The sequence below is a fragment of the Egretta garzetta genome, unplaced genomic scaffold (assembly GCF_000687185.1).
Source record: "Egretta garzetta isolate BGI_Z169 unplaced genomic scaffold, ASM68718v1 scaffold371, whole genome shotgun sequence".
Taxonomy (NCBI): domain Eukaryota; kingdom Metazoa; phylum Chordata; class Aves; order Pelecaniformes; family Ardeidae; genus Egretta; species Egretta garzetta.
In genome coordinates, this window is record NW_009258616.1 from 1,646,838 (window position 1) to 1,669,749 (window position 22,912).

A 22,912-nucleotide genomic window follows, 5' to 3' on the forward strand; every position below is an offset into this window, starting at 1 on the left:
AGGTTTAAAAAAACCAAAACAGGATAAGTATTTATATAAAGTTTATTCATGGTTTAAATAATTTTTTTCCTGATAATTTTGTTGCTGTGAAGATCAGGCTATTTCTTTGATTGTTGCCTTCTGTGTAACACCTCATTTTGATTTACATACAATGTAATTTCACTGTTGAATATATATGGATTAGCAATATTTTCAAGCACTTATTTAACCACAGAGTCTTAATGAATTTCTAATACTAAAATTGCTGAATAACAATTTTTTAGTTGTCTTTGTTCTTTTCTTTAGAATGAGTATCTTGCAAATGAATTAAGTGTGAGAGAGAGAGATTTGGAGAAGAACAGGACTGTAATAGCCAAATTTCAATCTAAATGTAAGTTGCAACCTGTTTTAAAACTAGGGAATATTATCAGGTACTTCCAGATAGTTTGCTTATTTAGTTGTTCTGTTTCTGTGATTGTGACCACAAATATCTGACTTTACAGTTTCTCTTTTAAATGCAGTTTACTTTGGTATCTTTCACAATGATTGAATTTGCTGTGTACATATGCAGTCATTCTGATGTACTTCTGAACTGTGGAAATTATGGTTGTGAACTGGTCCATGAGTGAACACAATGATTACAAAACAATGAATGTAAATGGTATTTATTGAATTGGAATTCTTTGATTCTCATGTAATGACATGTTTTTTTAAATTTTGTGTTTATACTAGTGTATATCTTTGTGTGTGTGTGTGTATAAATACATATATAGTGTTGCTAATTTTAAACTTAAATTAGTGTTAGTACATAAAACACAGTTTATTCATACTAAATACATTAAACTAAGATGTCTCATGTTTTTCCTTCCTGAAACAGACCTAATAAGGGCTTTAAGTCTGTGAGTGATCCCAATTATAACAATTATACAATTTACTCGTGTAATTGTAGCGCTCTTCTGGCTTCAAGGAAGTGTTGGGGAGTTAAACACACCAGCTGCTTATGTATATTTGTATATGTTAGCTGAAGTGCACTGCTTGCAAACTCTGAAATAAAAACAACAGTAATTTCTCTAGGCAAGAATCTTAAAGTTTTACCCAGAGAATGGGAATTCTAAAAATTCTTTTTGACTTTTCAAAATAGACCTGGTGAAACTGCTCAGCAAATGGCTCCAAATTTTGCAGTTCACTGCTGGGTCTTCAGGACAGTTCGCCATATTGTTAAGATGCAGAGAATGTCTTGACAGGTTTGTTGGTTTTTTTGGAAGTTTCCAGCCTTCTTGCTCTGTACTAGAAACTCTGGAATTCCACTGAGAGACTAATGGTGACAGGAAAACTGTATGTCTTGAGAGTCATTATTACAGCCAAATAAATTAAAGGTTCTTTTTTTCCCAGTCTGCAGCAGGAATTCAGGCAATTCCTATACACTTCACTGCTACACCCAAACATTTCCAAGATAGCCACGTTTCTGTACATGTGAAAGCCAGTCAGACCGGCTATTAAAGAAGTGAAAAAGGTGGCAGGAAACATTGAAGACTGGAAGGTTCAATAAAGTCAGCTGTGTTCCCATGAAGTATTTCATTATTGGTTTGTTGGTGTTTCTCAAGCAAAATACACTCTCTGGATGTTCCTAGCAGCTCTACTTTTAACTTCCTAATTGTTTATGTCTATATATAATATGAACATTCATTTTATACATCAAATCAACAAGTATTATGATGAAATGTCCTAGGAAACCTTAACTAATTCTTTCAGTGCTTTTAGACAGATTTACATTTTTTATTACAGTAAAAGAATTATCAGAAGAGAATAAACAACTTGAACAAGGAATGAAAGAAATATTGCAAGCTGTCAAGGAAATGCAGAAGGATCCTAGTGTGAAGGGAGGAGAAACAGCCTTGATAATCCCTAGTCTGGATCGTTTAGTTAATGTAAGCTTGCTTTCTAAAGTATTTTTTAGCTTTATAGAATTTACAGATGCTTTTTTTCCTCCTCAATTATTGGGTTATTGTATAATTAAATAGTAACTTCCTTATACATATACTTCCTTAGTTACAAGAAGGAGTACATAGTGTGATACCTTTTTAAAAATGCAAATTAAAAATATGCAGCAACAAGAGATTGTGAATAAAAATTAAAAAATAAAAACCCAAACCTTCAGCTCTCTTTGGCAAGTCATAAAGCTTAGGTAGATGTTTATTTGCATGTTTTTTATCTCTATGGGACCTACAGGAAATGTTTAAGATAAGTTCTTCGTTCAGACATCTTACCAAAAAACCTAGTGTTTTTACAGGAAAATTTAGCCATTTAAATCACAGTCAGTGGCAAATAGATCATCAGGAAACTGATAAGTAGATTTCAAAACATTAAACTTTCAAGCTTTTTGCTGATTTCATGTAGTCTAAACTTGAGGATTCCAGTTTATTATGAAAAACCAAAGCTTTTCTGTGCTTTTTCTCTGATTTGTTAATTAAATGTTTACTGCATTAGGCAATGGAGTCAAAGAATTCAGAGGGAATCTTTGATGCTAGTGTGCACTTGAAAGCTCAGGTTGACCAGCTTACAGGACGAAATGAAGAATTAAGAAAGGAACTTAAACAGACTCAGAAGGAGGCAACAAATTTCTCAAATCAGCTGGCAAATGCAAATGAAAAGGTATAAAATTTATTTTATACAATTTATTTTGTACTTGAAAAGTGGCTGCTCTGATAATTTAGAACAAAACCGCAGATTCTGTAAGATACTGAATTTAGTTTATGTGAACAGTCTAATTGTACAAATCTTAATTAAATTTATGTATTGCATATACCAATTTATCCGTTTTAAGTTCAAGTCTTACTCTTCCTAATGTTACTTTATCCTTGGAATATCCTATTACATTGAACACCAAGCATGCCTTTTGGGGAGAGCTGTGTCAAAAAAAGCTCACAGATTTCTTTCTTCAAAAAACTAGTAGTCTTGCATTTGTTATGTGTAAATAAGTAATAGAGATTAAGTGTTCTAAAATGATAAATCATTCTTTAAAATCCCGTATCTTGTTTTGAGTTGTACAATTGATTCTGTGGAATGCTTCTTCCAGGGCAGGAATGAGGAATGGAATATTATCTTAAGCCAAATTTAAATTTGCCTTTTAGAACAGCTTTGGTGATGTAAATAGATTTCCTGGTAACTAATATTCTAGAATAGTGGTTTATGTACTGTTAGAATAGAGAACCAGAGAGCTTTTAAGAAGTTAAATGAAAAGGCAAAGATAAACCATCAAATAACCACTGCAATAATTCTATCCAAAGCTTCATCTTTTTAAAAGGACTATAGGTGCACTGTGTTTTAAACAATTTGGAATAAAACTGTGGTGAATCCTCAGATATGAGAAGCTGCCCTGATTGCTGCAGTAATTTGATAAATTTGGCTTAAGATATTATGCACTTAATAACTTATGGAATCACAGCATTTTTAAAAGGTTACTTTAAAGAGTGTCTGAACGCTTTAGAATATAAGTGGAAGTGAATTAGGTTGTTAATAACAGCTGCTGTAGCACAGCCAAGCAATATATTTTCCACCAGTGATTTTTTTTTTAATTGAATAGCAAGAGCTGCTTCTCTATGGTTTTGCTTCTTTTCTTTTGGTTTTGCTTCTTTTCTTTAGATTGCACAACTGAAAAATGAAATTTCCTTATTACGTCAGTCAGAAGATGCCAATATTGTCTTCCGAACAGTGAATCTTCCAGAAGGAATGACTCCTTCAAGTGTTAATATGATTAATTCTCTGAATGAATATTTAATACGTCTTATACAGGTAACTCATGTACTCCTTGATATCAAGAATATTTGTAACATATAGTTAATTCCTCCAAAATCTAGTACCATGCCATGTGTGTACATGGGAGAAGTCTCTAAAGTTATTTTGAAGTTCTGACATCCAGTAAACTCTTTGGGCTATTTTGTTTTTTAAAAGCTGTAAGTATTTTCCTGTGTTGTAAACCTGGAAGGTAGTACTTCATTAAATTTTTGACAGCAATTCAGATTTTTTTATTTTAAATCTGAATTTTGATGTAAATATTTGCCCACTCTTCCTTCTACTACTGCAGTTGCACTCTCTCTGTGAGAAATTCTCTCTTACTGCTGTCTGGATCCCATACCTGAGTCTGCATGTGCAAATCCTACTCTGAACAGTTTTTCTCTATACAGCAAAGGTCTCTTTTTATTTACCATATGAATTTTCATTCCATTATTTGTCAAAAATATGTCAACATTTGTAAAAAGAAGTGTAAATACATTGAAACCAAAGCCAATGATTACCATGGGAAGCATAGCAGATAAGCATATATTAAAGAAGAACTGGCGCTTTGATAATTGGATTAAGAAGAACTTACCTTTTTGTTTTTATTAAATTATTTTGTTCTGTCTTTGATCTGTCCTGTCTTGTTGATTAGAGCATATTTTCAACTCATATGAATATAAAGTAGAAGAGTCTTTGGGAACATGAGAAGAAAACATTGCTTTACAGTTGGACATTCTTTGTGGGCTATCAACACGTCATGATGTTTTGAACTTTGACGGCCTTAATCCACAGCGCAATTATGCACTATTGCACACCTATTAATGTGAATGCCAAAGTTTTTTGGACATTTTTTCATCTGTTGCTTCTAAAGAAAATACACATTTCATATCTGCAGTTGGTACAGTTCATGACAGATGCTTCTGTCATGAAAAACACAAGAGAGGACTGGCATCTTGATTAATCCTTTCACATTTAAAACATATTAATCACTTAAATATTTTTATTTGGAAAATAATTATTAGGAACTGGAAAATAAAGAAGAGTTACTTAAACAACTAGAAGATGCAGTAGAGGACTACAAGCGAAAATTTGCAGTAATTCGTCATCAGCAAGGCTTGCTGTATAAAGAATATCAAAGGTATTGTTCTTTTTTCTGGATTACAAAAGTTCAACTACCTAAATGTTTAATAATTTTGAATACAAGACTTGCTGCTGTGTTGAAGTAGTTCTTTGGCTAATGTCATAAATGCTGCTGCTCTTGGATATGGACTCCATATATGAAAATTTAGTCCTATAAAGATTCAAAAAACTCTTGCAAAAACATTTTCTGTTGGCCTCTTTTCATATTGCATACTTTATAATAAGGATTGCATTGTGCTTTCCACATCCAATATCTTGTATGTTATTAGAACCTGATATTATGGACTCTTCAGTCCCATTTTCTTTTGCTTTCAAGTGTGGGTCCTAATAGTCTTTCTGAGGAGAAAAAAAAAGAAAACAGTTATCCATATATAGTCAGAGATCTCTGTTTCAAAATTTCAGATTGTCAGGACTTCAGAGTTGGTTTTATTCCAGACTCCTAGTTCCTTTATATGCTTCATTGAATCTAATTTCTATAAATTTCTTGTAATGGTCAAAAAAAGGAATTTCATCTGTTGCGAGTTCATTGGAATGAACAGTAACTGGATGGCTTTCGGAATAAGGGTGTTTTATCTTTTAGGAGCTTCTGTATGTTCTTTGAACCAGGTAAGACTTCCCAGATAACATTATCTCTGAGGCATTAAAGCTATAGCTTTTTGAAAATATTAAAAGCCGTAATATACTGCTGCATCTACTACTAGATCAGGTATCTCCAGTGACAGGGATGATATGATGATTCAAGGCTCCTTCTCCAAACCTGTTACAGATTGAAGTTAGGGGAGGATATTCTTTGACTTGGCATCCTATAAAAGCTCACTTCCAGAGCATTTTCTTTCTTTTTCCTCCATTTTCTTCCATTATGGAAGAAACTAAGAGATCTTTGAAGAGAAAATATTACTTCTGAAATACCCTTGACTATTTGTTTAAATTAGCCTGAACTATCCTATACCATCTATAAGAACTTCCTTATTAGAAATATATAAACAGTTCATAGAGCTTTTGTTTCCAAATAACTACATAAAAGTGGATAGAGGAGAGTAGTTTGGGCTAAAGCAAAGCTGAATATTTTTATGTTTTTGTTTGTTTTTCACTGAAATAGAAAAACAAGGGTGGGAAATTATGTCCTTTTTGCATCTGAAATAAAATTAATATAATATAAGGAAAAATTTGCAAAACCATTGAAAAAAATGAGTTAATATTACAGCCATTGCCTGCCCTTTTGTTTAAAAGCCTGACCTCTAATGCAGAAGTTGGATATGGGAAACCAAGTTTAATTCTGTCCACTTCCTGAGGGAAATCTGAACCAACATCTTTTAAAGAAAAAGCCAACTTCTGTGCTGTGGGGAATTCTCAGAGGATGAGTGATAAAAATAATCTTTTCCTTATGATACTGTACTGTTCTGCATGATTAATTAAAAATACTTCAAAATCAACGTAGGTATTCTGTCTCTCAGGAACTGCAGAAGCCTTGCTCCCCTTGCAAGTTGTCTCTCTTAGCTAATGAATGTTCAAGTGCTTCATGCAAAGGAAACAGTTACGGAAAGAGTCATCAATTATTTGCCAAACCATTTTATCTAGCTGTAAATCTTATCAGCCAAATTATTGGACACAATTGTGAATACCTGCTGAAATCTGTTGGGCCTAATCTGCTTCAAAAACACAAAGGCTCATTTCCAGGCTCACAGCGTGATAAGTGCCAGTACTATGATTTTTGTCTCCCTTCCTATAAAAGAGAGACCTGGAGTTTCTAGAAAGGTACTTAAAGTGGAAATGTTTTTATTTGCAAAGATTTAAACTTTGCCTTTGTTTATGAAGACATGTGCAAGAAAGTAATTAATTTGAAATACAAGTGTGTAAAGCAGATTAAATCCCATGTGTGTATATTTGGGGGGAGCAAAGCATTCTTTATCCCTTCACTATAGTAATCATGTAAAGAAGAAGTAAGACAGTTTAACTTAAGAATTATTTTCATCATTATAACCAGCTGCAACCTAAACGGAGGGGATAGTTTTTCAGTAATCTATCTACAATTTATAATGCTGTTTTCAAATTAAGTTACTGCTGAAAATAAGTATTGTGGTTTGCAATATTTCAGGGTTGCTGTTTTAGTTTTAAAAATCATCAAGTCATCAAGTCTCCCATCATTCTAAATGAAAATATTTAATTATTGTTTTAGTCAAAAGGAAAGCTGGCAGAAAGAATCAGAAGGTATGAAAGAGGAAAAGAAAAAGCTAGAAGAGCAAAAAGAACAGGATGCTACAAAAATAAAGGCATATTCTGTAAGTAATTTTGTTGCTTTCATTTTTCAAAAAGTTTTTAATACATAGAGCAGAGGTTTTAATACAATACGGTAATTTGTTCAATGGGGAAAATGTTGCAGGGAAAAACTGCTCGATTCAAATCAAATGAGAAGGGAAGTGGTTATTGATTTATTAGTGGGATATAATTAACCAGCCATCAGTGAACTATACATTCAGAATCAGTATCAACAATACAATAGGTAAATCACAATATTAAGGCACATACAAGAAGTTACTGTAGATCTAAAAATCTCTATGCACCATTCAGGAATTAATCCCAAATATTTCTCATCCCGCACATCCACATTCACACAGTATATTCACTCCCTGTCCCCTTCAGGTTAGCAGCACGCACACGCTTTCCTGAGAGTGCAAGTTCACTGTGTACACACACCTCTTGTGTGTGCCCCAGGGTGCTGTGTACATGTGGGGGTGCTCTGGTGTTATGTGTACCTATGCATCTCCCTGCAGTCTGCTAATCCCTGCACTGGTGAGAAATCACCCCAGGAGGTCACATACACACACACGAGGTGTGGGTCCCTACTTGTTCTGCTTGGTACCACCAGTCCTCCTCGGCTGGAGTGTCGAGGCTCATGGTGTCCAGCAGTGAGAAAGTGCTCACATCTGCACACAGGATGCAGGGACAGTGGGGAAACTTCTGAAGCTGAAGTAGATTGTGAGTGCTGCATTATAACTCTGCCCCCACTGTTAGAAGTCTTCATGCTTCTTCTATACTCATTTTCAAGCTGAGTACTTCTTTATTTCAAGTCTCTAATTTTATGGTTACTGTTCAATCTGGTTGACGGTCATCTGCCTCTTTAACACTATCAGTTTTAAGCAAATGCCCTCTCAGTCTCAGGTATTCTGTTCACACACGCTACACTCACACTGCTCTGTCAAGAGCAGTTGCTTGCTCTTAAAATCTTAAGAAAAACATGCTTCTTGATCAGAAAGGCCAAATCTTTACCAGTTGTCATAGAACTAAATTTTTTTCTCAGCTTCAGGCTTCCAGGACTCAGGAAGCCTTATTCACTCATAGGAGCCTGGGATTTTACAGCTCCAATTTCTACTCCCTGTCTCCTTGGCAAGCTGATATGTGTGACAGCAAAGCTAAAGCTCATGTGCCTTGTGTGATGTGAGTCACTGTAGTTCTCTCACTGCCCTGTCCACCCCCTCCACCTCAGATTTATACATGCATGCAAACACATGTGTGCACACACACATACAAACACACACGTGTTTCCATAGGAGGGGTCCTGTGGTTACTTTACCAAGTCTGGTCTGGTCATCAAAGTAGGACGTTATTAGTGTTTGTTAGGAACCATAGGAATTCTATTTGGTTTAGAAAATTGTTCAAATATATTTGTTTTGATTCTAGTAAGGGTGGGGGAAGACAGATGACAATGTATTCAGACAATTATTTTTGTTCTAAATTTTGAAAATGTCAGCATTAACTAAAACTCCAGTTAGTCAGTCAGATGTATTTAGCTTCTATTCCTCAGAAACTAATTACTTCGAATATTTAAATGTTTATTTTCTTGTAATAGATTATTGTGTGCTTATGCATGTTGTGTGTATATGTTTTATTAGTCAAAAGAAATTATGTCAGAAAAATTAACAGATTTTTTACACCTAGATTAAAAAATGTACAAGAAAGCTTGTCTATGTAGTTGAGTTTTACCATATTTCTACACAAAAGTCTTGTTAAAAAAATTATTTTACAGAATTTACTCAGTGCACTTCAGCTGGATCCTGATGAAACAAAAAAAGTACTTGCAGAAAATAATAGAAAAATAACTGTTTTACGAGTTAATGAAAGGTCACTAACAAGGCAGTATACCACTTTGCTTGAAACGGAACGGCATCTTAGAAAAGAAAATGAGAAACTGAAGGGTGAAATAACACATATGGAGACTGCAGTTGTAGGGAAGATTGGAAACTTGCAACGATTCAAGGTATAGTGTATAGTAATGATAGTACACATTTTTATTTTTACAATTTGGCAATAAATACACTTTTTTTTAAGTGGAGGCAGTACTAGGTTTTTGAATGCATTACCCAAATGCTTGTTAAATGCTGTTATAAATTTTGTCAAAACATATTTGCATTTAAATAAGCATCCTAATATGAAACCTGTCAGTTTTCCCCTTCTGAAGTTGCTTCAACAAGTTCTTTTTATTGAACGTGTCATGTGAAACCAAATCTTACTTTTTGGCCTTGCAGGTTGCTAGGGCCTGTATCAACTCATCTTTACAAAATATGGTTATGACAGTGCCTAATGACTGAGATTGATAAAATTACCCAGAGAGCTGGAATACCAGAGAAATTTTATCAATGTTTATTGCAAGCAATTTATAGAGATGGACAATAATTTAGTGAAATAAACCACTATCATGTTCTAAAACATTATATTAAGAGGTATTCTTTGCCTGTGGGGAAGTTTTATTTTTTTATTTAAAGATCTAGCAGACCTTAGTAACCCATTGTGTCGATTGCTTTCATAGGAGATGGCTAGCTTTAAGATTGCAGCTCTGCAAAAAGCGTTGGATGGTAGTGTGCCGTTGTCTGAGCTAGAACTGGCTAATAAGCAGTATAACGCATTAACTGCTAAATACAGAGATATGTTACAAAAAGATAACTTGCTCGTCCAACGGACAACAAACATGGAACACATGGAGGTAATATTTGCATTATGTTTGAATCCTAAGGGAAAAAGCCTCTTGATACATTTGTTCTGCATTGGTTTTTGTTCTCACTTAATAGAAAGATAGAACAGAAGTTTCAACACTAGAACTGCTGATTATAACAGTTCCATAGTGGGTATTGAAATGTTGGAGCCAGTCTTACTGTTGCTATCGAATTTTCATTTTCTTACTTGGAATTTTTCAGTGGATTAACTAACATACAGGAAGTCCCAGATTTTATTTCAATGGTCATACATAAAAACATTTTGTTTAATTGTTTTGGTGGTTTTGTTTGGTTGGGTTTTTTCTTTATCTGTTTGCTTCTTAAGTTAAGCTCTGGGTACGTTCCCTCACAAAGTTTAGTTCTTTGATTACCAAAACAAGTCTAGCAGAAGGAATATTTGCTATCATCTTCAGTTTTGGAGGTCATAAAGAAAGTAGAATGAGTGTAAACACTTTCAAAGTTTTCTTTCAAAGTAAGTACTCTTACTAATTCCTGACTTACAAGAATGAAATGTTCAGTTCCAAAAGGCAGTAAACCTTTGAAATTTTACTTCCATAAAAAAAGTAAATAGCCAAAGATTGTTCACAGTGTGTTTGCAAATGTCATAGGGACTGCAAATATGTAACTATTCCTTTGAACTTTTATTCTCAAATAGAAGGGAGCTTCTTTTCAAGAACTGTGAAGCTGGCTCCAAAGATACGTTGCTACCTCCCACTTTTCATTCACATCAGAAATAATAGTCAAAAAAAGTAGTAGTTTAACTAATAGTTAAAACTCACGTCATTTTCTTATCTGTTGATTTGCTGTGGTTGGCAAGGGTTAAATACATGTGGTGGGTAAACTCGCTGAACTATTAAATCTGTCTGCTTGGGATCAAGTAGGTGTATTTGTGCTAGTTAAAGAATGAATGATTCCATATCTATTTTATGAGATTTTGTGTGTATAAAAACCTGCCTTGCCTATTTCAGTAATTTCACAGAGCTATAGAATCATTTATCAAGAGCAAACTTAAAATGTGTTTAGAAAACTGTGAAATGTAAATTTAGAAAATTTAGAAATGTGAAGTATTCAATTTGTTTTACTGGTTAATATGGAAATTTGTGTTTCTACTGGAGTGAAGGAATGTTTACAAAACTACTGTTTGGCATCATGTTAGATGCCTAAAAGAGCTAAAAGAAGCATATGATCTGTCTCAAATGTGTATTTATGTGCAAGATGAAATATCCTGTGTGGGATGAAATATCCTTCAGAAGTACTTCTTTCTTTTCCACTGTTAATGGGGCGTTTAGTGTGACAAATGTAGAATTCTTCATCTAATTCTAGACACTGGGAATCACAGTCACTGGTGATAATTACTCACCATAATACTAGTTGACAGTAGGATACAGCATAGAGAGCAAAGCCATTTTTACACTTGGGAGGAAACGTATGCTCTTCTGTTGCCATATATATGTAGATTTAAATTAACACATAACCTATGCATTGTGCATAGGTTATGTGTTAATTTAAAAGATTTTATAGGTACTAAACATCAAGTCTGCTAGAGGTAAATAGTTTGTTGTTACGTTGCAACCTTTTTGTCATACAGCGTGAGAATGAATCCTTGAAAGCACAGATAAATTTATTGAATAAGGAACTGGAGATCACAAAAGAGAAACTTCACACTGTGGAACAGGCTTGGGAACAGATGACTAAACTGGGCAAGTATGAAAGTTATATTGCAACATTAAAAATCAAATGGTATGTCCTGTGTAAAAGTAATATTTTAAAACATTTTAAAATTGATGTATCTTAAAACAACAACAACAAAGTCAAAACTATTTTGTATCTTTCATCAATGGTCTTAATTGTTGTTGTGAATTTGTTTGTTTGTTTGTTTGTTTCATTTTACTCATCTATTTGACCAAAACCGAGTTTGGCATGGACTTTTCTTGGGTTACTGGGTCAAGGGTTTAAAAGCTGGAACTTGTAAAATGTCACCTGATTTTTTTTTTTATTTTTTTTTTTAATAAGGTGCAAGATGTTCTAACTTGACTGTCAGTCAAAGTCCTTCATAGGCTGTCAGGCTTTTTCCTGGCTTCATGCTCTGAAAGAAAGTATTTTCTCTCTATAGCTGGGGCTTCTTTGTGTACAGTTTACATTCCCATTATTCAAGAAGAACTCATCCATATCTATTTCTTTTACAGATTTTAAATTAAATTTGCTGAAGATTTACCAGCTTAATTAAGGATAAAGTGAAAGGCTACACTGAAAATAGTTATCAATCTTAATAAACATGGTTGCAGATATACCTATTTATAATTTATAATAATACATTATTCAAATATATACCTTTCAAACATGGAGTAAGGCAAGATAACTAAGCCTGCAGTTTAAAAAAATAATACAGGTGTTTTGATAAAGTTTATCTGACAGAGATAAAGCAAAACTCATGTTCTTTTTCATGGTGCAAATAATTTTCATAGTTGAATCAGCTTGTGTATTCCCTAATTTCTACATTTTTTAATGTAGGGGATGACAATGCCATGGACAAGGCCACAAAAGCAATAACCAACAGTGAGATTTTGTCCATTTCTAAGAAAATCACAATGTTGGAAATGAAGGAACTAAATGAAAGACAGAGAGCAGAACATTCTCAACGAATGTATGAACATTTAAGGAACACTGTAAAGCAAATAGAAGAACGTAATTTTGAATTGGAAACAAAATTTGCTGAGGTAAGTCTGCTGAGGTTTAACAACATAATCTGACAGTTTACAAGCATATTTTTGAGCTTTTCAAAAAAGATTAATCTATTTTGTATCACAACTGGCAAATAAACTTGTGGTGCAAAATACAGCTGCCTTTAAGAGCTGCAATTTTGCACGCACAGGACATTTGTAAAAAAATATAAATAATTAATTTGTTAGTAGTTTATTTCAAATATTAGTTAATCTCTGTAAAACACATGATGAGCATCTTGACAGAAATGTTGCTAGGTTTTCAGCAGACTTCTAGAAAAAAGTACGTTCTTGATGTGTTATTTCTTCTGTCTAATTCATATGATCCCTTTTCTGCTAATTTTTCCTCAATTACCAATGATTCAAAAATGATAGACCTTTATATCCCTTTTGCAAATGATAGTGTCATGATTCTGTTGTAGACTGGCTATGTCCTCTGTCACGTGCCAAACATTTATAGCACAAGAATAGAAGAGAAGTCATGTGCCATTGAAGCTGATGATCCTTAATGCCAAACATTTATAGCACAAGAATAGAAGTCATGTGCCATTGAAGCTGATGATCCTTAGTATTCCTGTCATATCAGTCTTAATCTTGTTAGATTTCTTTGTTGCCACTAATCATATTTGAAGTTTGTTCCATAAATTCAATATTTAATAGTATGAGACTTTATTATAATTTCCGGTCTAAATTTATTTATAGGCAGTTGTACATACTTGTCCTTGTGCCAGTGTTGGCCTATAATTTATACAAAGAAAGAAAATAGTTATGTTGACAGGAATGTTGATAGATTGTATTCATTCCCCCCCCGCCCCGCCTTGTGCTTTGCTAGACTTTAGCCTAGCTGGTTTAGATTGCTGTTATCTGGACTCCCCATTTCTCTGTTGTTTTAGTAGTGTTTGTTACACTGTTTTGATTTGAATTAATTTGGGACATGGAGTAACTGAAAGTTTATAAAGCTTTTTAGCAGCAGTATTGTTAAAGCCCTTTCTGATGGCATGACTTCATTTTTTTCATTAAGAAATACCTCAGGTGATGCACCCTAGGATCATATTTCCCTTTTTCTCTTTTGCATATATTGTTACCTGTTTTACGATACATTTAGGTCTGCTGGTCTTCCTTCATTTTGAGTTGATGAACCTTTAATGCCACATTTTTTTCTTATTAGTTTGTCTGTGCATCCCTTTTTTCCTCATTTCTGTAGCTCCAGGACATATATTTTCTGTTTCATATACTCCTGTTGTCAGTACCTCCTAATCTGGCATCACTTGTTTGAGAAGTTTTTGGGGTTTTTTTGAAAGGAAGTTGTAAAGTGGTATCAGTTTAAGAACTGATAACGAGATGTCTGCTAGACAGCTCCTTTTAAACTCGTAAATCTACTTCAACATGACTGTTAGTACTGCCTCAAATATTTGAATTGCAGATAATAAGATACACCACACTTTTTTTGTTTCTTTAGGAAATCAGTTATTTTATTAAGGAGTGGTAACACATTAATCTGCCATAACTGTATTTACTAAATTAATTCCTGAGGCTTCTCTGTGTTGCCTAATGCTTTTCAGATAGCTGTCTTTTCTTAATGCTCTTTGGCTTTAATTGAGACATTGATTACTTGGTATTTAATAATGCACTTGAAAAATCAGGCTGCTTGAAAGAATATTACTTAATTTTGAAAGTTCTGTTTAGAAAGAACAAAAGAACTACACTGTCATAAGTCTTGGCACTTATAACCTGTACTTGTGTTACCAATCCCAATATACTAGACAGTATATAAATATAAAAGTAAGACTTCTCATCTACTAAAGAATTTACAGTCTTTTTTTTTTTCATATTTTGGTTTAAGAGCAAGTTACTGTAGGAGTAGTTTTAAGAAAATTCACTAACAAAAAATGTGTTTAATTTAGAATTCTGTTCAGTGCCAATCTGTGTATCTGTTCCTATCTGTTCCTATCTGTTCCAGTGCTGCAAACAAAAAGACATTTAAGCAGAGAGGAAAGGAAATTGATTTTTGAACACAGCTGAACGGTGTTTTGTAATGACTAAAAAAGAAAATAAACTTTTGGCACTGCTTTTTCTTTTCAAAGTTGGGAGCAGTTGTGTGCTTAGGATACCATTTTATTTATTTCTGGTTTTGTGGTTTTTTTAAGCTCACCAAAATCAACCTTGAGGCACAGAAAGTGGAACAGGAATTAAGAGATGAACTGTCAAAGAGTGTAACTAAGGCAGTAAGTGATGCAGATAGACGACAAATCATGGACCTAGAGAAGCGTGAGATGGAGCTCAAGACTGAAGTATCAAAGTAAGTATTGAAGTAACTTCTCAAATGCATGTTTAGAAGCATGCAAAAATTTAGGCTATATACGGTATATATGTATTATGACCAGATAATTTTCAGTGCCTAATTTTTTTGGCATTTATATATGCCAAATTTGGAATTGAAAATGAAACTTTTAAACTATAAAGAAAATAATTTGCTTCATTTTGATTTGAACAAGGAATTAAGTGCTGGCCTGGATAGACATGGGTAAGTGTGCTTTTAGATATTTATTACTACTATTTTTAAACTAATTAATTAAGGTTTATTTTGTTTCTATGCCACAACCTACCTTAAATGTATGAAAATCTCATAAAAGAAATGGAAAGCAATTCTAACTTTCACAGAGTCATAGGTATCTTGAATATTAAACTGCAGTGGTGGAGGAGGTTGCCATTTACTTAAAAGAGATTAACTTTGTTCACATAAATTGAAAAACTGACCTTTTAGATATGTTGTTATGGGCATTTGTCTTTGAGTAAATAATGTAATCCTGTTATATTCATGAAACAGCTAAGTCTGTGGGGGTATTTGCAGTGATTTTTGACACTGAAAATGAGTGATTAGACTTGGGGAAGCAGAGAAAGGAATTGAAAATGAAACTTTTTGAGCATTTATGTCCTGAAGTGGAAGAGAAATAGAGGACAGAGATGCTCAGTTCAGGTAAAAACCATGGCATTGTTTTCCTGGAGTAGTTTACTGCTAGCAAACTTCTGTATAACTTACAGGAAAATGTCCTGTGAAAAAGTTGAGAGGTAGGATTTTCATAAGAAGAGCTCTGAGTAGTAGAGAAGAGTATGCTGAAAAGCACAAAGTCATCAAATGTTTTGATATGAGGAAACATACTAAGCAACTTTTCTTAGCATCTTTTATGTAGAAAAACTTAATAGGTTATTCATTGTGGTTTCAAGTGACATAATACTCTTGGTTTCCCTGCAAGGTTAAGAGAACTGTCTGATGTAGCAAAAATGCAAGTTGAAGCTCTGGAGGCACGCCAGCAATACAGAGATAAAGAAGTAGAATCTCTTAGAACGCAAATTTTAGACTATCAGGTAAAATTCAACCTTTATTAACACTGCAGTTTGGATTTTTTTTTCCTGGAGTGGTAAGAAATGTAGTAATTTTACAGTGAATTAGGAAACAGCAAAAGCATTTCAGAAGGGTCTTAGCAATCTGGTCCTTGTAGTGGCCATAACCTTTCAAGAGTTCTACATCACATTTATTTTTCCCATCTCCATTTTTTCCTTTTCTAGCTGTACAGCTATTACAAATCCTGAGGTTTTTTCCATGTTCTTTAGGTAAAAGTTATTCCAATATGATTAATAGCTCATGGTCAATATTTAAATATAATACCAGAAGAGTTTGATCGTTTTTTACAAGACAAGCAATGACTTGTAAATCTCAAAGATTTGCAGTAGGCATTATATTGCTTTGTTATTAACTGAAACAATTTCTTGGGATTTATTTTCATGTTCTAGAATGGTTTGAATCCCTAAATACAACACTTCTTTCAGCTTTTACGTTACCATATTATCTAAGTTTAGGTATACCTTTCTTCCTCATTTCCTGGTATTTTGGAAAGATACAATTTTTAAGATCAGTATCTGAAAATGTGTACTTCTAAAATGTGACTGTAGAAACAATAGTGGAAAAATAACAAGCTGGTTTTAGAGGCTAATTCTTGCTTTTATCTATGGAATAAAATACATGCAACATATAAAATACAAAAACATAATAGCTTGTTTATATTTATGTATACACTGCATTAACATTCAAAATGAAAAATAAATTTGTTCTATACATTTTGTTCTTAGGCACAGTCAGATGAAAAAGCAGTTATTGCAAAACTGCATCAACATATCATAGCCCTTCAAGGTAGTGAATCTGCTGCTATAGGCAAATTGGAGGCACTTAAATTGAAACTACAGAAGATGGAGATCCATAATCTGCGTTTAGAGCAGAAGCTTGACGAGAGAGAGCAAGCCTTATATTTTGCCCGACTGGAAGGGAGAAATAGAGCCAAACATCTACAACAGACAATTCAGTCTCTGAGGCGACAGTTTAGTGGTGCTCTGCCTTTAGCGCAGCAAGAAAAATTCTCTAAAACAATGATTCAGCTACAGAATGACAAACTGAAGATCCTGGAAGAAGTTCAGCATGCCCAGCAGGAGCGTCGAAATGCAGAAAACAGAGCATTAGAGATGGACTTAAAACTGAAAAGTTTAGAAGAATTAGTAAGTGCACTGAAGGATACAAGAGGAGCTCAAAAGGTTTGCTATTTTACAGTCTTGAATAGCTTTGTTCATCTGATCTGCATTTAAATTACATTTCAGTTCAGCTCATTCCCTAACTGTTCTAATGTAGAGCTTAATGATTTCAGAATATGCTTTGTTAGAATATGACAGTTATAATTTTTTGTTTTCCTATTTTAAAAAAGCAACAAATCATTAGTTACTGGCCCTGTAAGTCAAAGCAGTCAGATTTACTAATTTTCTTTTGTGCCCAATTAAGTGGCTTAGGAAGTAGAGGCTAACTATGAATTCAGTTATATTAAATTGAATTAAATTATGAATTAAATGAAATTAAACACAGAATAGCATTCTGAAGTTCTGTTCCATGAGCTTGCATTGAGATCTTCACTACATATCCATATCTTTTTAAATAAATCCAGGGGCAATAATTTAGGCAGCGTGGCCAGAATTGTTATTATACTAATTTAATTCTACTTAATCATATTTTGCTATTGTAAACAATGTTGCCTTGAAATTTGAATAAGGCTTTCTCACTTCTCTTCTAGATCACTGTATATTATATAATATGGTTATATCTGTCATGACTAAAGATGTCTGCATGTAAGCAATGGCTGTAGCACTCTTAGCATGTTTTAGTTTTAAGCCAGTTTTCAAATACTTTTCTACACCATTTTGACATAAATGTCTGTTATTCTTAGTACATCTGCATTTTTGAATACGTACAGTTTTTAACGGCTTTGAAAATCTTCTGCTGTTTTAGACAAATCAACCAAACTTCTCGTGTGCTTTTTTTGTTCAGTCTGGACAGATGCATAGAGTATAGTTTAGTTAGATCATCTGAAAATTATTTGCAGTGCACTTCTGTCAGTGTAGTGGAAACCTGTTGCCTCTCCAGTTATCTGCTGCGCTCTTCAGTCATTCCTCTTGTAGTTTCGTACTCTTGCCATGCCTCCTCACCGAAGAGAAGAAGCTTAAAAAGGCAGAACTTCTTTCTTCCTGTTAATTGGATAAGTGCCATATTGCCTCAAAGTCAAAGAGTATAGCTGCATCTAGTTGGCCTGTGGGCTTGCTAAATATAATAGTGTGTTATTCATTATTAGGTAATTGAATGGCATATGAAGATGGAGGAACTCCATCTGCAGGAACTTAAACTCAATCGAGAGTTAGTCAAGCAAAAGGAAGAGGTGAAGTATTTGCATAATATAATTTCTGAATACGAACGTACAATCAATAATCTGGAAGAAGAAATTGTACAGCAAAACAAGGTATGTATTTCTGCATGCTATTAGAAAACCAGCCTATTCCTTATTTCACTAAGTGATTCTAAAAAGGAAAATTCTTTGTAGTAAGTTTTTACATAGATGTTTGTATCTTGGTTCCACAATTATTCTTAATAGCTCATTTGAGTATTCTTCGTTTTGGTATCTCTTTTTTTCTGTTTAAGTTACTTATAAAATTCCCTTTGCCTTCAATAAATAAAGTATCTTTATCAAACATTTGTTACAGTTTCATGAAGAAAGGCAAATTGCTTGGGACCAGAGGGAAGTAGAACTGCAGTGCCAGTTAGACCTGTATGATCATCAACAAAATGAAATACTTAGTACAGCTCTAAAGGTACATGCAATGAATTAACTAAAAAAAGCACGTTTTTTTGAGCTCTCAGATTATAAGAATATGAATCTTTCTGTGCAGTTAGAAGAGGCTACAGGATCAGTTCCAGACCCTAGTTTGCCACTCCCACAACAACTTGAGTTGGCTTTGGGAAAGATTCAGGAGCATATTCGAACAATCCTAGAAACTAGGGCAACCTGCAAATCACTGGAGGAGGTAATTAAGTGTATAAATTATCATATAAAGGAACAAAGTTTGTCTTTCTATGCCCTTTATTTTTTTTTATATAATGATTACCCTTTTATAAATGTCACTCAAATGTGTCCCATCCTTTAGAAGTATTTGACGCAGAGAAAATGTAAATAATATAATTACACCATGACTAAAATGAAGTATTTTTTCCATTGGAACAAATTATTGGGGAAAATTTCTGAATATTTTAGAACATTAGTTTAGTAGGGCAAGATGCTCTTGCTGTACAAAATTCAGTTGACTATAGCTAGTTAAATTTAGTGTTACATTAAATTTAAACAGTAGCATAGCAAAATCCTTTTATCTTGGATTGCTAAACTGAAAAACACCAGCTTTTTAATTTGGTAGCACAGAATGAGTTGCATAAGTGTCTTGTGCCAAACAAATAATACATAAAGGTGTGGTAATGATATTCTGAGATTTTTTTAATCTAATAGTAATCCCATACAGCCAGAGCTGAGTGCAAAACACTTTCTGTTTATAAGTCCATTTAGACAAATCTTTATGGTACTTCTTTTGAAATGTAAGATCTTTTTGTTGTGTTTGAATTTTGGAAATGCAACAATTGCCTTCGTTGTAGAAATTAAAAGAAAAGGAAATGGCTCTGTGGAAAGCTGAACAAAATGTTTTATCAAGAGACAAAGTTATAAATGAACTAAGACTTCGATTACCTGCAACATCAGAAAGAGAGAAAATAATGGCTGAATTAGGCAAACAAGAAGGTGATCCAGAGTACCATCGTGCCATAAAAATTGCTCATCAAACCATTGCAAACATGCAAGCAAGATTAAATCAAAAGGAAGAAGTGTTAAGAAAATACCAACGTTTGCTTGCTAAAGCGAGAGAGGTAGTTAAACTTTTTGCACAAAATTTCTTCCATTTTTAAGTTGTTTTGGTTGATTGTTTGGTTGTTTATCTCACTGCTAGTGAAATCTTAAACCATTTCTGACCTCAAAGGTAAAAGAACAGAAACAATTAGAAATTTTTTTATTTAGAAAGTTCTTGTAGAATTTTTTAAATTCTTAAAATAGGAGGCTTGTTCAGTTAAGAGGTTATGTATATGATGCCTCTCTAGGAATTAAATTAGTGTAATGGGAAGAAAATTAAAATTCTGCTGTGAGAAGTGGTGTCAGTATATTGTATATTTATATGGGAATTTCCAGTACTTGCAACAATGATCTCTGGACTGCATCTTGTAGTCAATTTGCAGGTACAGGAAAGACATGAATTTATGGAAAATATGCTTCTTAAAGCATATTTTAAATTAAAGCATATTTTAAGGCCTAAACAGTATATCTAAGCATGCTTTATATTATTTAAGCATACTTTATATTCTTTATACCCTCAAAGCATATTTTAAAGCATAAACTGTGTCTAAGAGATACTTCAAGACTAAACATGCATCACTTTTAGTGTGCTTGGATCAGGAGCACATTTCCTAAGCAGACTTCCTATCATCTTCTCTTAATGTGCTTTGGTTAACATGTGTAGCTATTTCTTCTGGGAGAAATCAAGCTTTTTGGTTTGGAACTAAACCACAAGATGCAGTCTAAAGATGAGCTTACTATGCTCTGTCTGCTAGCAGACATTCAATCCACAGGATCACACTATAGTCCAAAGTAAATAGACCTGAAAAGGACATAGTATGGGTATGACTATCCACGTTGATAGTCATAGTTGGTGAGGACCAACACCAACTGTTTTGTTCTCCAGCTCCTGTCCTGTTGCACCATACTACTTGCTACATAGCTTAAAAATGCAGTAGTAGGGTTTTCTTCCAGTATTGTTAAAAAGGGGGAAAAAAACCCCAACAAAACATTGATTATAGCAAGAAGAAAATAATTTTAAAGACTGACAGAATTAGAGGAAAATTTGGGGAGCAATACTGAGCAATGAGCGAAAAATTATTATGAAGGTACTGTAGTTTCATAACTTTCTGAAATAGCGTGCATTAGAAGAGTTATGTTTTTATTTTGAACTGTCAGGAACAAGAGGAAATAGCAAAGAAGCATGAGGAAGACCTTAGAGTTCTACACCAGAAGTTAAATTTGCATACTGACAATTCCCTTAATAAATTCAAGCAGACTGCTTTGGTGAGTTACATGTTTTTGTGGAATTAGTGAAGTTGCTCCCAAATTTTTAAAATTGTTGCTCAAAAGAACAGTTTTGAAGTCAAAAGAAAGTAATGAATGATGACAGGAAAAATAAATGTGTGGTTGATACAGAATTATTGTATTATTATTGCAAGAATTCATAAGAGATGGATTAGAATTCAAGTGTAAAAAACCAAAGTTACCACCTCATTATATATGAGCATTTTTCGTATCGTCCCTGTTTATGGAGGCTTCTAAGAGAAAGAGGTATATTTTGTTTTCTGTTCGTTTCATTCAGTCTGTGGTTATGTTAAATTAACCCATTTCAATACAAATTTTCTCTTGACATTTCATGATAAGGTGAAACCTGTATTTAACTGGTTATTCTGTGGATCATTAGATGCACAAAGCACTTTTCAAACCAGTGTGACTACTTTCTCTGGGAACTAAGAATCACATCTCAGTATATAAACATGTTAGATATTAATACTTAGTTATATTCAGGATTGAGTTTAAAAAGCATCACTAATGCTTACTTTTGGTTTAAAGCTTAAAATGTTTATCACGTACATTTGTTCTGTTTTACAGGAGTTAATGAAAAAGACTTCTTTATCGCTTTCCAACAACAAACATTTTCTCCGCTTAGCTGAAATGGAGCAAACTGTAGCAGAACAGGACAATTCTCTTGCTTCACTTGTTGGAAAGTTAAAGAAAACATCATCTGATTTGGAGAAACAAAAACAAATTACTTTAATGAAAATTGAAGAGTTTGAGACTATCAGAGCCCAGTAAGTTTTCAGACTGTTGACATAAGTCACAACTGGATTGGATCAAGCCAGCTACGTATTGTTGCTACAGGACTAGTCTACCAAACTGAACATGTTTTTGCTGAAAAAACTAACTCAAAAGAGTTACTATAATTGGTAATTGTAAATTATTTTTAATTTGTAGCCCTTCATTGGGGCTAATATTGAAAAACTGTCGCTTGGAAAAATGCCTTTCAGTTGTTAGCTTCATGCCATTCAGTGAAAAAGAAAGTATTCAAGGAGTCTCGGTATGAGAGTTGTCTTTAAGCTACTGTGATACTTGCTGGTTTGTGGGTTTTTTGTGGTTTTTTCCCTGATACATCCATTTGGGCTTGCTGCCTAAAAAAATTAAACTCACAAAAATTGGGAGTTTAAAAGTAGAAAAGTATGATCCTTTCTTTACCTGTTAGGGCCAGGAATTCGAATGAACAATGCTCTAATCTCATTTTGCTGATCTTCTTGAGTAATTTTGTTATTAAATGGAGGCCTTCTTTGTTGAGTCAGTCTTTTTTTGCCGTTTCCAAATCTATGTTACTTTAACGATAATAAAAAATACAACATCGTGCCCTTTGTTATTTATTTGGAGTTTGCCAACTTAATTATTGCAGCATACCCTATTAATGCTTATTTTTTCTTAGGATTCAGAAAAAACACACCGTTGATGTGGAACAGCTAAAAGATGAAGCAGACGAATTGAGGAAAATACTGTCTCAGATGGAGAAGGAATTAGCAAATGTAAAAGCTGAACTAGAGGTCCAAAAAGAAGCAAACAATAGAGCACCCACAGCAACACTGAAGAACTTGGTGGAACAGCTGAAGAGCCAGTTAGCCATGAAAGAGAAGCAGCAGAAAGTTAGTCAACAAAAATTAATCCCTGTGTCACATAAATGTTTAATGTTGCTTAATGCTTAAGAATTCTATGTAGAGTACAGCAGGAGTACTGCTGTATAATTGCATAATATAATACAGTAAAATATAAT

The 22,912-nt window shown here is 33.6% G+C and overlaps 1 protein-coding gene across 10 annotated transcripts in view; it reads left to right on the plus strand.

Annotated features, from left to right (window-relative positions):
- CEP290 (centrosomal protein 290) overlaps positions 1-22,912 on the plus strand; it is a 51,848-nt gene that overhangs the window by 12,871 nt on the left and 16,065 nt on the right. For 9 of the 10 annotated variants that reach the window (XM_035903510.1, XM_035903513.1, XM_035903511.1 and 6 more), the window contains 20 exons: positions 286-370; positions 1,765-1,907; positions 2,467-2,631; positions 3,622-3,771; positions 4,779-4,894; positions 7,073-7,175; positions 8,921-9,151; positions 9,701-9,874; positions 11,473-11,584; positions 12,396-12,601; positions 14,752-14,903; positions 15,859-15,970; positions 16,733-17,188; positions 18,271-18,435; positions 18,677-18,784; positions 18,863-18,997; positions 19,614-19,880; positions 21,019-21,126; positions 21,715-21,914; positions 22,571-22,784. In XM_035903510.1, the coding sequence (XP_035759403.1) occupies positions 286-370; positions 1,765-1,907; positions 2,467-2,631; positions 3,622-3,771; positions 4,779-4,894; positions 7,073-7,175; positions 8,921-9,151; positions 9,701-9,874; positions 11,473-11,584; positions 12,396-12,601; positions 14,752-14,903; positions 15,859-15,970; positions 16,733-17,188; positions 18,271-18,435; positions 18,677-18,784; positions 18,863-18,997; positions 19,614-19,880; positions 21,019-21,126; positions 21,715-21,914; positions 22,571-22,784 (3,402 nt within the window). The remainder of the gene's footprint in view (positions 1-285; positions 371-1,764; positions 1,908-2,466; positions 2,632-3,621; positions 3,772-4,778; positions 4,895-7,072; positions 7,176-8,920; positions 9,152-9,700; positions 9,875-11,472; positions 11,585-12,395; positions 12,602-14,751; positions 14,904-15,858; positions 15,971-16,732; positions 17,189-18,270; positions 18,436-18,676; positions 18,785-18,862; positions 18,998-19,613; positions 19,881-21,018; positions 21,127-21,714; positions 21,915-22,570; positions 22,785-22,912) is intronic. The other variant, XM_035903519.1, reaches the window with a different exon arrangement.